The 13,132-nt window shown below is 41.6% G+C and overlaps 1 protein-coding gene across 1 annotated transcript in view; it reads left to right on the top strand.

The window, feature by feature from the left end:
* The window catches only part of DGKQ (diacylglycerol kinase theta), a 169,913-nt gene that overhangs the window by 97,356 nt on the left and 59,425 nt on the right, over positions 1-13,132 (top strand). The window contains 3 exon segments of the mRNA XM_077818055.1: positions 757-765; positions 1,563-1,581; positions 10,658-10,666. Of these exon segments, the coding sequence (XP_077674181.1) occupies positions 757-765; positions 1,563-1,581; positions 10,658-10,666 (37 nt within the window).

Raw genomic sequence — 13,132 nt, 5'->3', positions numbered from 1 at the left:
CTAGTTTCACTTATGACTTAAAGTGACCTGCAAATGTGTGGTTTTTAATAACTGGTTTTGTACCCTTTGTTGCTTTTTTATGATGTACATAAAGTGCTGGAAAATTGAGTGGTTTTAATGGTTTTTTCCTACTTGTTTTTTATTTTAGAAATATCAGGAATGTTTACTCTGGACCTCCCTGGTTTTGCTGGAGGGCTTGCTCAGGGTCTCAGACGATGAATATTATTAGGCATTTAATCTTTAACAAAGTCTTCCATTCTCAAAAATTTTAGTCATTAAATTGGGATGAACAAAAACCAGACTTTAAAACTGTCTGATTAAAAATCCTATAGTTCAATATTCCGTAATTTTTCCTCTTGTGAGGTCATCCTTTCAGGATGCCTTCATACATCATTTAAAAAAACAAACCACAAGTTTAATATTCATTGTTCCTTATTTGCAGGTCATCTTTAAGTGAAATTTGAACCCAGATCTCTGTGGAGGAAAGACTAGTATGTTAACAATTGCCGCTTCTAGTCACTACCTTTGTTACATTAAGTGACAGACAAAGGTTTTCTCCATTTTAATACTTAGGATTATATATGCTCATCATACGAAGTTGCATTACCCAAATTCAAGTTGCCTGAGTACATTTTAACAGAGTACATTTCATGTAATTAAATCTGCATATTCAAAGCGCAGAAAGCAGAACATCCAACAACCAACAGTGAGGCCCCCACCACAGCACCAGACCTGAAAGCCGCTTTCCTTTGGCAGGGGGCAGGTGTTAGTAGTAACTGAACTTGGATATGAACTTTATGGATGATTCCTTCAACTCTCCTAAGTGAAACCAAAACACAAACTTTGGGCTGTTTGAAATTCAGATCCATGTTTTGCAGCTCCAGCCCATGTAGACAAAGGATATATAGTCAGGCTCTGAAAAGTCTCTTCTGTAGAGATACCACCCAGCTGCCAGGATTCTCTCTCCTGGGTCTCTGCTCCCTAGCATGAGATTGGTAGAACTCCCCAGGCTTCGAAAGAGTTTTGATCACTGAGGCGGCAGTTGTGCTGTTGAGAGCCAGCCAGCCAGCCAATCACCCTCCCCTCTCAGGTTGCGCGCCAGCCAATCACCCTCCCCTCTCAGGTTGCGTGCCGCCTGCTAACTTGAACAGCTGCCTTGGACCTCACCAGACGTTTCTTCTTGGCTGGTCAGCAAAGGAGCTATGCTTCTGCCATTGCTGCTTCAGTTCTTCTCCCCAGACTTTCTGAAGCACGGCAGTAGAGTGCCTGCCATTCAGTCAGGCCTGGCTCTCCGGAACAATGGCCATGGGAGGGCTTTTGCTGGAAGCATTTTGGTCAGCGAGTCGGCCCCTGTTTTCCTCTGAACACTTCAGTGCCTTGATGGTACTTTCCTGTCAGTGTTTGGGGCTCAGGGCATTGTCTTGGTGCTCTTCACCCTGGAATGCAGCATTCTGCTGCCTGCCTTCGGGCTTTGGCACCTCTATGGTCAGAGCTCTTCCCACAGCCCTGAGCACAACTCCCAGGTCCTACCCTCCACTGGAGATAACGTGTTTGGGGAGCAGGTGGAAGTGTCATCGTTGAGTGCCAAGGAGACAGTTGTCACTCTGCACTTTTGGACCTTTAACTCGTCTCTCAGATCCCTTCTTCCAGGAAGGCTAAGGAATCTGCTTTGGAAGCTGGCTTTTGCATCAACTCAGTACCCCACTGAGTAGAGCACTCTGCATTAACACCAGTCATGGAATGGTCCCACGCTCCCTGTCAGTGAGCACCAAGGACTAAAGGGTTTGTGAAAGCATCCTGGGTGTGTACAGCCACGGTAGCTGTTCAGGACCTTCCTGACTGAGGAGGCTGGGAGCTGCCTATTTGGTCAAGGAAAAATTCAAGATGGTCACTCTGGGAGCTGCCTTCCCTAGAGAAGGGGGACTGGCTATGTGCTGTGGGTCTTTCTAAGGCTCGTGTGCATATTATGGGCATTTCTCAGGCCCTGTTGATGTCTGTTTTGTTACAGGAGAGCCGCACTGCTAGTTCTTTGTTTAGCCTTCAGGGAAGGATGGTCATTAAATGCTTGGGAATAGTTGGGGCCACTCTGCCAGGCTGGCAGTGAAGTGTTCCTTCATTTGGTTGGTGATGGAGGACCTCATTCAGTTGGGTGTCAAATCAGCTTGTGTCACCACTGGAGTGTGGGAGTCACCAGAGTTTGCGGTAACTCAGCCAAAACCTCAACTCACCGCAGACTGACCATTGGAATGTGTACGAGCCCTGCTACCCAGCTCATGTCCAGCCTTCCTGCCAGGGGTCAGGTGTGATGCATCACCCGTCTAATGGGGTACAATGGTCAGAATCAGGAGGCAGCAACTCACCCCATGTTGCAAATGCTGGCTCTCCTGGCCAACACCTGTAGCACATCTCCACATTGAGTTTAACCTCTCTGGAGCTGAGACACCAGAGGAAGCACAAGCAATACAGGGACTTTTTACATTGCCCCTGAATAACAGAGACCCTCTGGGCAAGTCTGACGTGGTGACTGTCCAGGCACAGTTTTTAATGAGGAATTCCAAAAACCACCTCCGTAACTTGTAGTGGCCATGGCTATCTCCTGTATAGTCTAGGGAGCTCACACAGTGGAACTCTACACCAAGGGAATTTGGCCTCTCCAGCAGTAGCCATTCACCAGTTACTCTGATAAGGTCAGTCATGTATCTGCTAAGGGTGGTCAGAGACCTAGTATTCCAAAAGGAGGTCCTGAGTCAAATGGGCAATCTGTGTATTGGGAAAGCCTTTGGGAGGCCGGAGTGGGCATTTTCTCACAAGTTATTCCTCCTCATCCTAGACCTAGCAAGTAAAGACCACATGATCACAGTCAGCTTGAGTTGATCTGTGTTGCATCCTTCTGAATGTCTTCTGGATTGGGGAGTGGCTGCTCGGTTCACCCCTTCCTCCAGTGTGGGATGCTGGAGGTGAGTTGCATCACCTCCGACCTAAACAAGAATCTTCCAGTCTTTTATTACTACTACTAAAAGATACCTTCCCCGTTTGCTGACGGAGGATGGTGCTATATCTTTTTCCATTGACACCTCTTGTATCAAGGTCTGTTCAAAGCTCAAGAGTGACGGAATTTCAGTTATCATAACAGCACCATATTGGCCCAGGCAAGAGTGGTTTTCAACGCAGTTTTACATGGTAAAAGCTGCTCCCCTCAGAATGAGTCTCTGGCCTCATATCATCATTTGAGACCATGGTGTCGCAGTGCATCCCAGCTCCGGAGCCTGCTGCCTGGCCCCCAGTAGGAACATACCTGCCAACACAGTTTGATATACGAGGGTAGATATTAAATTGCTTAAACATTATATAAAATCCTGTGCAAACTCCTTGTTGACAGTGCAGAGCCTTCCTGCTCATTTCCCTTGGCGTGGGTGACAGGCCCAGGAGCACGGGGTATAGATGCCAGCTCCGCTCCCACTGGACTTGAGGACAGACCGGTGTAGGGGCTGTGGCAAGTAGTGGGCGCAGGGAGCTATTCCCAACTCTTTTCCTCCAGGGGAGAGTGGTATTTGCAGGCTGTTGTTGGTGACTGTGGGGATGTCTCTCCTTCCATCCCTCTTGTTTCCTTTCAGTCTGGAAAGCTCCTTTTGAACCACCTGGTTCCTAGGAGTTTTAATTTCTTACGTGAATGGCCATTTCAGTGGTGGTAGCGGCTGTATCTGAGTGAGCAAGCCTCAGGCTCTGAAAGCATTCCTTCCTGTCTATACCAAATCGCCTAAGGATAAGCTGTTGCTATAAACTCATTTGAGGCTCTTCTCTAGAGGTGATCAAGTTCCACCTTAATGACCCTATTCTCTCTAGTCTGTTTCCAATGCCTGAATGCCCATCTCCTCTAAATCCTTGAGGTTCAGAGGTCCATAGATCTTTAACTAGAGCTGACTAATGCCTTAGAAAGACCATCACACTTTTTCATTTTGCACCAACTTGATAAGCAGCCCTTTCTAACTGTTAGCTTTTTGCATGGCTGTGATGTGGCTGGCCTGTCAAGGCTTGATCACAGCAAAGGATATTTCCATCCCAGATATACATAAGGCAGGCTCGTTGCACTCTCTGTGCTTTCACAAAGCGTTTTTGCTTGGAGTCCAGAAGGAATTCTCTTTTAGGGTCTCCATGTTCCAGAATTCCTTTCCAAGAGAGAAAGTCTAAGCTCTGTTTTGTTTCTTTGGAGTTGTCCTGTATTGATGCTATACAGTTTTTCGAGTTTTGGTTCTAATTAATCGTGCAGGATGCTATTGTTGTTACTTATGGTGGTGACGGGCAAATGTCGGATCTCTCCTTTATTTAAAAACCATAATCTCCAAAACACCATTGCTGGTAACACTGTTGGCATTAGCCTTTTGGTATGGTGATTAATTTTGTATTGATTTTTATATAATAAAACCAAACAATGGAAAGGCCAAAAAGGCAAATGACTTATAGCTTGTATACGTTCCAAAATGCCACATGCTTCATGGGATCTTAAAGAGAATTATGTAATCTTACAATTTGTCAAAGCTGCAAGACCACACAATCCTATAAAGACATAACAGATTTGGGTGGGGGTTACAGTAATAAAATAGGAAAAGACCTACATAAACATAAATAGGAGGAGGAGGAACAAGGGAGGGTTAAATAGACTGGTACTTGTTTTTTTTACTTGTTGCAACATTACTATAACTCTTCACTGAAAGATCTGTCAAGTTGTTTACTCTCCAGTAGTGAGAATTCTGGTAAATGGTAGTTTTAGAGAAGGGAAAATTACTGACCTGTAATTCTGCATCTTTGAAGATTTCATTATATCAGGATTCTCTCTCACTCACTCACCCACCTTTCCTCGAATCCTGGAGGTTTATCTTTGTTGAAGCGGTGTTTGGGGGGCCTTGATTTTTTTTCATCTCTTCTTGAGTCAGATTTTCAATCATTTTTTTATTGGCTGACTTTTTTTTTTTTAATTTTTTTTTATTTTTGGCCAATCACAGTCAGTAATTGATTGGAGGTTTCCAAGGGCAGCAGTTAAACTGTGTGGAGGCCACATGTCTATCAGTATGGTGGTCTGGCTTGTGTTCCACCTTGCTATTGCTGCTCTTGGAGAACGAAATCTGTCAAGAGGAAGTTCCATCCATCTTGCACTAGAGAAGCGAGACACAGGAGTGAGATTTCAGTCAGGATGATACCTTCAGAGAAGCACAATCACAGGTCAGTAATTTCCTCTTAATTATTTTGCCAACATTAAACATTTGAATATATAAACTACAAATATCATCTAATACTTTGACTCCCAGTTTTAAGTAATAAATCAACTCAAGTTTTCTCTTCTAGAGCTGGACAAACAAAATCTTGTGTTATTTGCAACTATTCAGTTCTAGAATTATTTTTATTAAATCGATAGATCTGATCGGACACCATTTAATACTCTGATTCCTGTTACAATGTCATAGTTTAAAACTTATGATCAGAAAGTATATTTTTAATTTATAGGCAGACATGACAGGTTGATGAAATTTGCAAATAGTAGTACTGAGACAATCAGTGAGAGAGAATTTGAGGCTATAACCCACACAGTAGTTACATGTTAATTCGTATTGTCAGTGTATGTTACACTGCTACATTCATTGGGATGTTGTGGTAGTGATTTCAGTTTTAAAAAGCTAAGTATTGGAAGAGGAAATGTGGTTGTTGCTGTAGTGTATGCGCCCCCTGTGACTTTTGTTGTCTTTGTTACTTCCATTAAACTATTTTAAAATAAGATTCAACTATTATTTTGTGCAATTAAAAGGTAACCTTCTCCTTGAAACTTTTCTTTCCACAGATGAAGATGAGGATGTTGATGGCTTAACACAAGGGTCAGTGATTTCAACAGATTCAAGTAAGTCGAATTTTAGTAAATTGGGAATATTGGCTCAACACAGCCTTTATTATATTAGCTTAACCTGCTTTTCCTTATGAAGAATATTACTCCTAAATAAAGCTTCACTTTGGTCAGACAATTACATTCTAATGGTAATTACAGATCTTGTGTATTCAATATTGGGTCAGCACATCTTTATGTATATGAAGTGATAATGGATAGGCCCTTCTGTGAAATCCACTTCAGCATTTTAGTGAAAAGAGGTGATGGTATTCATTAGATCATTGCAGTCAACCTTCTCTCCAGGTGTTTTCCACAGGTCAGTATCACTGGAGTTAATTGCTTTCTATAAATAGTATTCTCTGTAAGTCACAGCTAGGCATCTCTCACAATAGCAGTTGAGAAATCATGTGTTTGTATTTAATGATCTGGTAATGTTAAGTGATAGATTTGGAGGGCAGGCAGTACATTTCTTTAAAGCACTAGCCTTTCATCCGTGGCTACTTGGGTTGAAATCTTACCAAGGACATAAGTAAAATGAGGTCTACCCTCTGCTCAGGTGAGGCCCAGTAAGAATAAAGATAGTGGTGTTTGTTTGTCAGGATTGAAGTCCATTTGCAAGTGCGTAGTACAGTTTTTGTACCCATTGACTGCTCTGTGTTTGATATTAGCTATTATTAATCTCATTTTCTTGACTAGTGTAGTCAATCACAGTTTATTAAAACAAAATAAAAGGAAGTGGAATAAATGACTAAAACCAGCAAATCTTCACATTTTTCATGATGTGGTTACATAAATGGCTCTAGTACGAAAAAGTAGATTGAAGAAAAAGTAAAGAAAGAAAGAACCTTCCGTGTCCCCTTCATGTTCTTTCAAGATCTAAGACTATTGAGGAAATTGCCATGTGACAAGGGCCATTCCAGATCAATACTTAGCATAGTTCTGACAGTGTGCTCAAATGTGTTTAGTATGTCCCCTTTATTTTAAAATAGGGTTTAAACTTCACTCTCTCTGGATGACTATGAGGAATTTATGACACCCCACATACTTCCATATTGTAGGATCAGATTGTGACCAGCTGTGGTTTGTCAAATAAACTTGCACATTTTCCAGTGGGCAGCTTTTCAAATAGCAAAGCGAAATAATCCTTTATGTGCCAGCACCTGTTTTTACTTCTATGTCTTACTGACTGAGGCTGGTATTTCTCCATCAGTGGCTGTCAAAGGGAGTGAGATGTCTATCCTGGTATCTCAGATGGCTTGGTTGACACTTTTAATCCAATACGCCTTATTTTATACGGACTGACCAAGAAGATGAAGACATTGTGCTCAAAAAGAGATTCTAAACGTTGTTTTTCCTTACACATATTTCTCTACAGTGTCAATCAGTAAAACTTGGGAGAACAGGAACACGCTGTACATTTTCAAAGACTAACGCAAAGAATCTTTAATCCTGTGGTTTAAATAAAGTGGTTGTACTAAAATGAATTGCTTCCCCTTACTATATATTAACACAACATAAATTGATACAGATGTTCCAGTATAACTGGCTCTCTTTCATGCCATGATTTTTGATGATCACAGTGTTAGAAGGAGAGAAATTCTAATGCTTCTATTGAAAACAAAGGCATTGTGCTCAGTGGGAAGTATTGATTAATCATTGTTTTGACACTTTCAGATATTAATGTAGCTGATACCAGGTAGTAAGGCTTTACTCCTCCTACAGCTGATCCTGCCCCCTGCTGTATGTAGCCCAAGGGGTCGAGAGATCCACTCATTGACTTTGCAGGAGGGATCTTTAAATTTGTTGCATCACTGTTTCAAGTCAAGCTCTTCTTTCAGAGTGCACAGACTTTTACTGTGCAAGGGAACATGATACTAGAAAGGGTGGTCACCTTTACAATTATGGTAGCTAGCCTGCTATTTATCTTCCAGAAAAGATGTAGCTGTTGTGTTTTTCTCAGTTTACCTCACAGATACAGGTCTGTTTAAAAAAAAAAAAAAAAAAAAAGGCAGTGAAAAATAACACACAGGATATTTTTTAGGATGTGAAAGGATGTCTGGCCAACTTTGGTTTGTATGACACGCTATTTTCGTTAGAGAGGGAACAAACGAGAACCATGATAAAAAGTGTATAAAATAAAGAATGGTTTATAAACAAAGTTACATTAGGATCTTTGGTTCATCCTTTCTCATAATGTGAGAACAGGGGGACATTAAATGAAATTGATAGGGAGAAAAATTAAAACTGATAGAGGCTTTTTAAGACAATGCATTATTAAACTGTGGAACTTATTGTAACAAGATATTATTGAGGCCAAGAACTTATCAGGGGTAATTAGGATATTTTAGACGGGTAGCACAGATATCTAGTTACAATAGTAAATATTTTTTAAAAGAGTTTGGGAAGAGATCTGAACCCTCACACTTCAGGACATAAAGCAGCATCTACAGGCTTGTCTACACAGGAAAGTTATATTGGTATAAGCTAAAGTGTGAATTTCAACCAATAGAACGTAATCCCTGTGTGGTTACTCTTATTCCGTCATGAAAGCCTTTTATTCTGGTGTGAGGCCCTTTTCTGTGTTTAGCTCATGTCTTTTGGGAAGGGGTTTAAGCTAACCTGAAAAGAGTTGTTCCCACAGATGGTTGTACCTGTTAAACTATACAGTATAACTGGAGACGGGATACCCCGGATGTCAATTTCTGTGTTCCTAGAGACAACGCACATTGTTCTTAGCTGAGGCCGTGTTTGAAAATGATGCTGAACATAAAGAATCACAGTCCTAGTCTGGCAAACAAACAACAAAACAGGCTTTAATTTTCCATCATTGCTAATATTTCTTCATAACTGGCGATTTAGAGGATGGAAATACTACTGTTTGGATGATATCGTACGGATGTAACAAATCCCCAGAAGAGAGATCTCCATAATTCTCAAAATAAAAATTATTTATGTTGAGCTCTTAGTTCCTGGATCTGCAGGGATCCCAGAACATAAAGATGTTAGAAACTCTGCCTTTGGTTGTGTGCCAGAAATCAAGGCAGGTTGAGGGTACATGCAGCTTGCATGATCAGGCCCTGATGTTTTTGTTCATTTAAGTCTTCTGTCGGTCACAGCTGGTGATGAGAACCCCCTGCTGCCCAAACAACAGGTAAAACTCTGTGGTGATTATTCTCAAAGGGTGTTCATTACAGACTGGGATTTACAGTGTATCGTGTTAGGCACTGGGCCATTCTTCCCGAGGCTACTTCCCATTGACACTTAAGAGTAACAAACATCTTTTGAAAGATGCTGTTGTGCAGAGTAGAGCTTCAGCCAGGTTGATGGCTTTAGTGTGATGCAAAGCTCAAACCTTCTCCTCTGTCTGGATTGTCAGTGTGTGACTTTTGAAAAGGAATAAAGACATTCTGAGCATCACATGCTGTCTTCTTTGATTGATTGATTTTATTTTAACTTTACGGTTTTTATGATTTGGTTTAATGAATTAATAAATTAAGACTGCCATCGCACTTTCACTCAGTCTGTCCTGTTTGCAGATTCTCTTTGATCCCGTATGCCAGTCCAGATGCTTAGGTATAATTTGTCCCTGGCAGCAGATGGGGATAGTATGCAAAATGTGTTTGGAGGTGTCATCCCCTGTACACAGGGGGCTTGCTCTCTGTGTAAGCTTATTGTTGGTATTTCCAACAGGTGGAAAGATCATTACTTTTGCTGGCAGATGCAGAGGACTGAAGGGAAAAGAAGAGCTTGTGACCCCAGAAATTCCCCTTGCAGTGGGACACCCATGCTTCGTAGCTGTCCCCAGGGAGCTGCTTACTGCCTGTTGTGGGACTCAGCATATCTGACACCCACAGGTTTCCCGGGGAGTAACCAAGAGGACAACACTGGGGCAGCTGCCAAGGAATACTCTCTCCGTTCCCTTCATTGTGGGGGTGGGAGGGCCTAAAGGATCATATCCAAGAAAAAAGGGGCAAAGTGGGCCTTTGCCCCCATCTGTTGCCCATCAAGACTGCAGCCTGTTTGTCCGGTGGTCCCCAACCTCCAGGTCATGGGGTAGGACATTGTGATGTGAGAGTGGACATGCCTGGATCAGTTGGCTCTGCACCCTGCTTGGGCAAGTGCTGAATCTGTTGACAGAGAAACGGAGGTGTTTACTGAGGATCTGCGAGTGGGTGTTGCACTTTCCAGAGTGGCAAAGGAGAGAATAGATCTCAAAGGTGGGGTTTCACTCTGCTCCACAGACAAGTCCAGTCTTTTCTGAAGAAGACATTTGAGCTCATTACAGTGCTTCAGAGGTAGTCATGGGTGCAGCTTATTCCTCTGGGGCACTGCTCAGACGGATTCAAAGCCTATGATCCGTGTCCCCTGAAGCTAGAGGTAAACAGAGGAAAGTGGATCAGATGCTGCTGTGGTTGGAATCTGCAGTGGAGCTCATGGCAGATGTGTGAAAAAGTTCCATGAACAGCTGTTAAGGCTCAGGGTGAGCATGTAGCCACTGTGTGAAAGACTGGCAGCTTTCACAGCCTTGTGGTCCCAAAATCACTTAGAGCTGAAGTTTCAGCCTGTTTCATGGTAAGAAGGTGAGACCCCAGTACTGATGAAACGACCAGTGATATATTCAGAGAACCAGGATGACATGGGGAAAGATGTTGGTTTTTCGAAGGAACAACAGCATGACATTTACATGATTCATGTCAATTTCATAGCTGCCCAACTGGGTTTTGAATGGCAGCAATGAAACTGACCAGAGTCTTGCTAATTTCTCTTTGCTGCTGCTTGGTGCAGCTGAGAGCAGTAGAAATCCTGGTAGGGGAGCAGCCAGGGTAAGGAAGACAGCACTGCAGTTGGTTTGCACTCCGTTCGGATTTGGAAGATTTTCTTGTTTTTCAAAACCTTAAATTCTGCTGATACTTTCAGATTAGGCTCCTGTGCTTGCCAGGGAAAAGCTTCCCACTCATCATTGATAGATATATTTTTCAAGCTGTGCTTAAGATTTTTGAAAAGTAAGAAAAAAATAAAAAGGCTCTCCCTATTCACAAAACTCTCAGAATATGAGGAAATCTGTTTTGGTTTCACCAAGTATTACATATCCTGTCCCCAAAGAAACTCAGTGTTTCTGAATCAGGTTTCATGGTTTGGTAAACAAGTACCTAACACTGACCTTGCAGTAGCTTCCTGCTTAAAAAACAACAAAACCAAACCAGTTTTGCTCTATAAATTGAACAGCTCTGAAAGAACCCATTGATGGGAAAGATAAAAGCCCCTTTCAAAAGGTGAAACTATGATTTAGTTGTAAGAAGAGACGACTTGAGGACTAAAGACTTGAGGAGGTGAAAAAAAATCTGTTGCAAGGAGCCATTTGTATGATACATCAGTTGATAACTCTTATCAGAAATCATCTTATAATTAGTTACATAGTAGAAAGAAGAAGCTTTTAGGTTAAGCTATATGCCAACTTCATTTCACAATTGATCTCCCTAGCCTTTTCCTTTAACAATGAGAATTGGAGAGGCTACTAACATAAATAGAGCCTTATCTAACATAAATTACAAATATTTAAATATCTTTTCCAAAAAAAAAGAAGTCAGACAAGTTGTATGCAAATTATTTATATAATAAGAAAAGGAGTAGTACTTGTGGCACCTTAGAGACTAACCAATTTATTTGAGCATGAGCTTTCGTGAGCTACAGCTCACTTCATCGGGTGCATTCAGTGGAAAATACAGTGGGGAGATTTATATACACAGAGAACATGAAACAATGGGTGTTACCATACATGCTGTAAGGAGAGTGATCACTTAAGATGAGCTAATATCAGCAGGAGAGCGGGGTGGGGGAACCTTTTGTCGTGATAATCAAGGTGGGCCACTTCCAGCAGTTGACAAGAACGTCTGAGGAACAGTGGGGGGGAGGGGAATAAACATGGGGAAATAGTTTTACTTTGTGTAATGACCCATCTACTCCCAGTCTCTATTCAAGCCTAAATTAATTGTATCCATTTTGCAAATTAATTCCAATTCAGCAGTCTCTCATTGGAGTCTGTTTTTGAAGTCTTTTTGTTGTAATATTGCGACTTTTAGGTCTGTAATCGAGTGACCAGAGAGACTGAAGTGTTCTCCAACTAGTTTATGAATGTTATAATTCTTGATATCTGATATGTGTCCATTTATTCTTTTACGTAGAGACTGTCCAGTTTGACCAATGTACATGGCAGAGGGGCATTGCTGGCACATGATGGCATATATCACATTGGTAGATGTGCAGGTGAACGAGCCTCTGATAGTGTGGCTGATGTGATTAGGCCCTATGATGGTGTCCCCTGAATAGATATGTGGACACAGTTGGCAACACGCTTTATTGCAAGGATAGGTTCCTGGGTTAGTGGTTCTGTTGTGTGGTATGTGGTATGTGGTTGCTGTTAACTTAGGCTTGAATAGAGACTGGGAGTGGATGGGTTATTACACAAAGTAAAACTATTTCCCTATGTTTATTTCCCCCACACACACACACTGTTCCTCGGACATTCTTGTCAACTGCTGGAAATGGCCCACCTTGATTATCACTACAAAAGGTTTTCTCCCCCCACCCCGCTCTCCTGCTGGTATTAGCTCATCTTAAGTGATCCCTCTCGTTACAGTGTGTATGGTAACACCCATTGTTTCAAGTTCTCTGTGTATATAAATCTCCCCACTATATCTTCCACTGAATGCATCTGATGAAGTGAGCTGTAGCTCACGAAAGCTTATGCTCAAATAAATTGGTTAGTCTCTAAGGTGCCACAAGTACTCCTTTTCTTTTTGTGAATACGGACTAACACGGCTGCTACTCTGAAACATGTCATTATTTATATAATGACCCCTTTGTGGTGGGTTTACACACAGATCAGAATAGAAATATTTGTACAAATGACGAGTTGTGGTAATAAGATGCTGACCAAAGAAGGGGTGTCATACCTAGATGACTAATTTTAATAACGACTGCTTTGAGCATTAGCATCAGAATGAAAAGTGTGGGGTTCATTTCAGAATGTGGACCTGATTGTCAATCTAGGGGAAGAGTTGTGTAATCATATACAAATCTTTCTCTTAGAATACAGTCGTTACCACCAAAAAAAAAATAAATAAAAAAAATTGTATGTCCTACTCTAAAAAGTGTAACATTTAAAAAAAAAAGTCCTGTTGAAAGAACTTCACTGTGCTGACTTGAATCTGGACAGACATTCTAGTTCTTATTAGATCAAAGGGCATTCTGCATACTCCT

This window comes from Eretmochelys imbricata, chromosome 5 (genome assembly GCF_965152235.1).
Source record: "Eretmochelys imbricata isolate rEreImb1 chromosome 5, rEreImb1.hap1, whole genome shotgun sequence".
Classification (NCBI taxonomy): Eukaryota; Metazoa; Chordata; order Testudines; family Cheloniidae; genus Eretmochelys; species Eretmochelys imbricata.
This window is presented reverse-complemented; position numbering and strand designations above follow the sequence as displayed.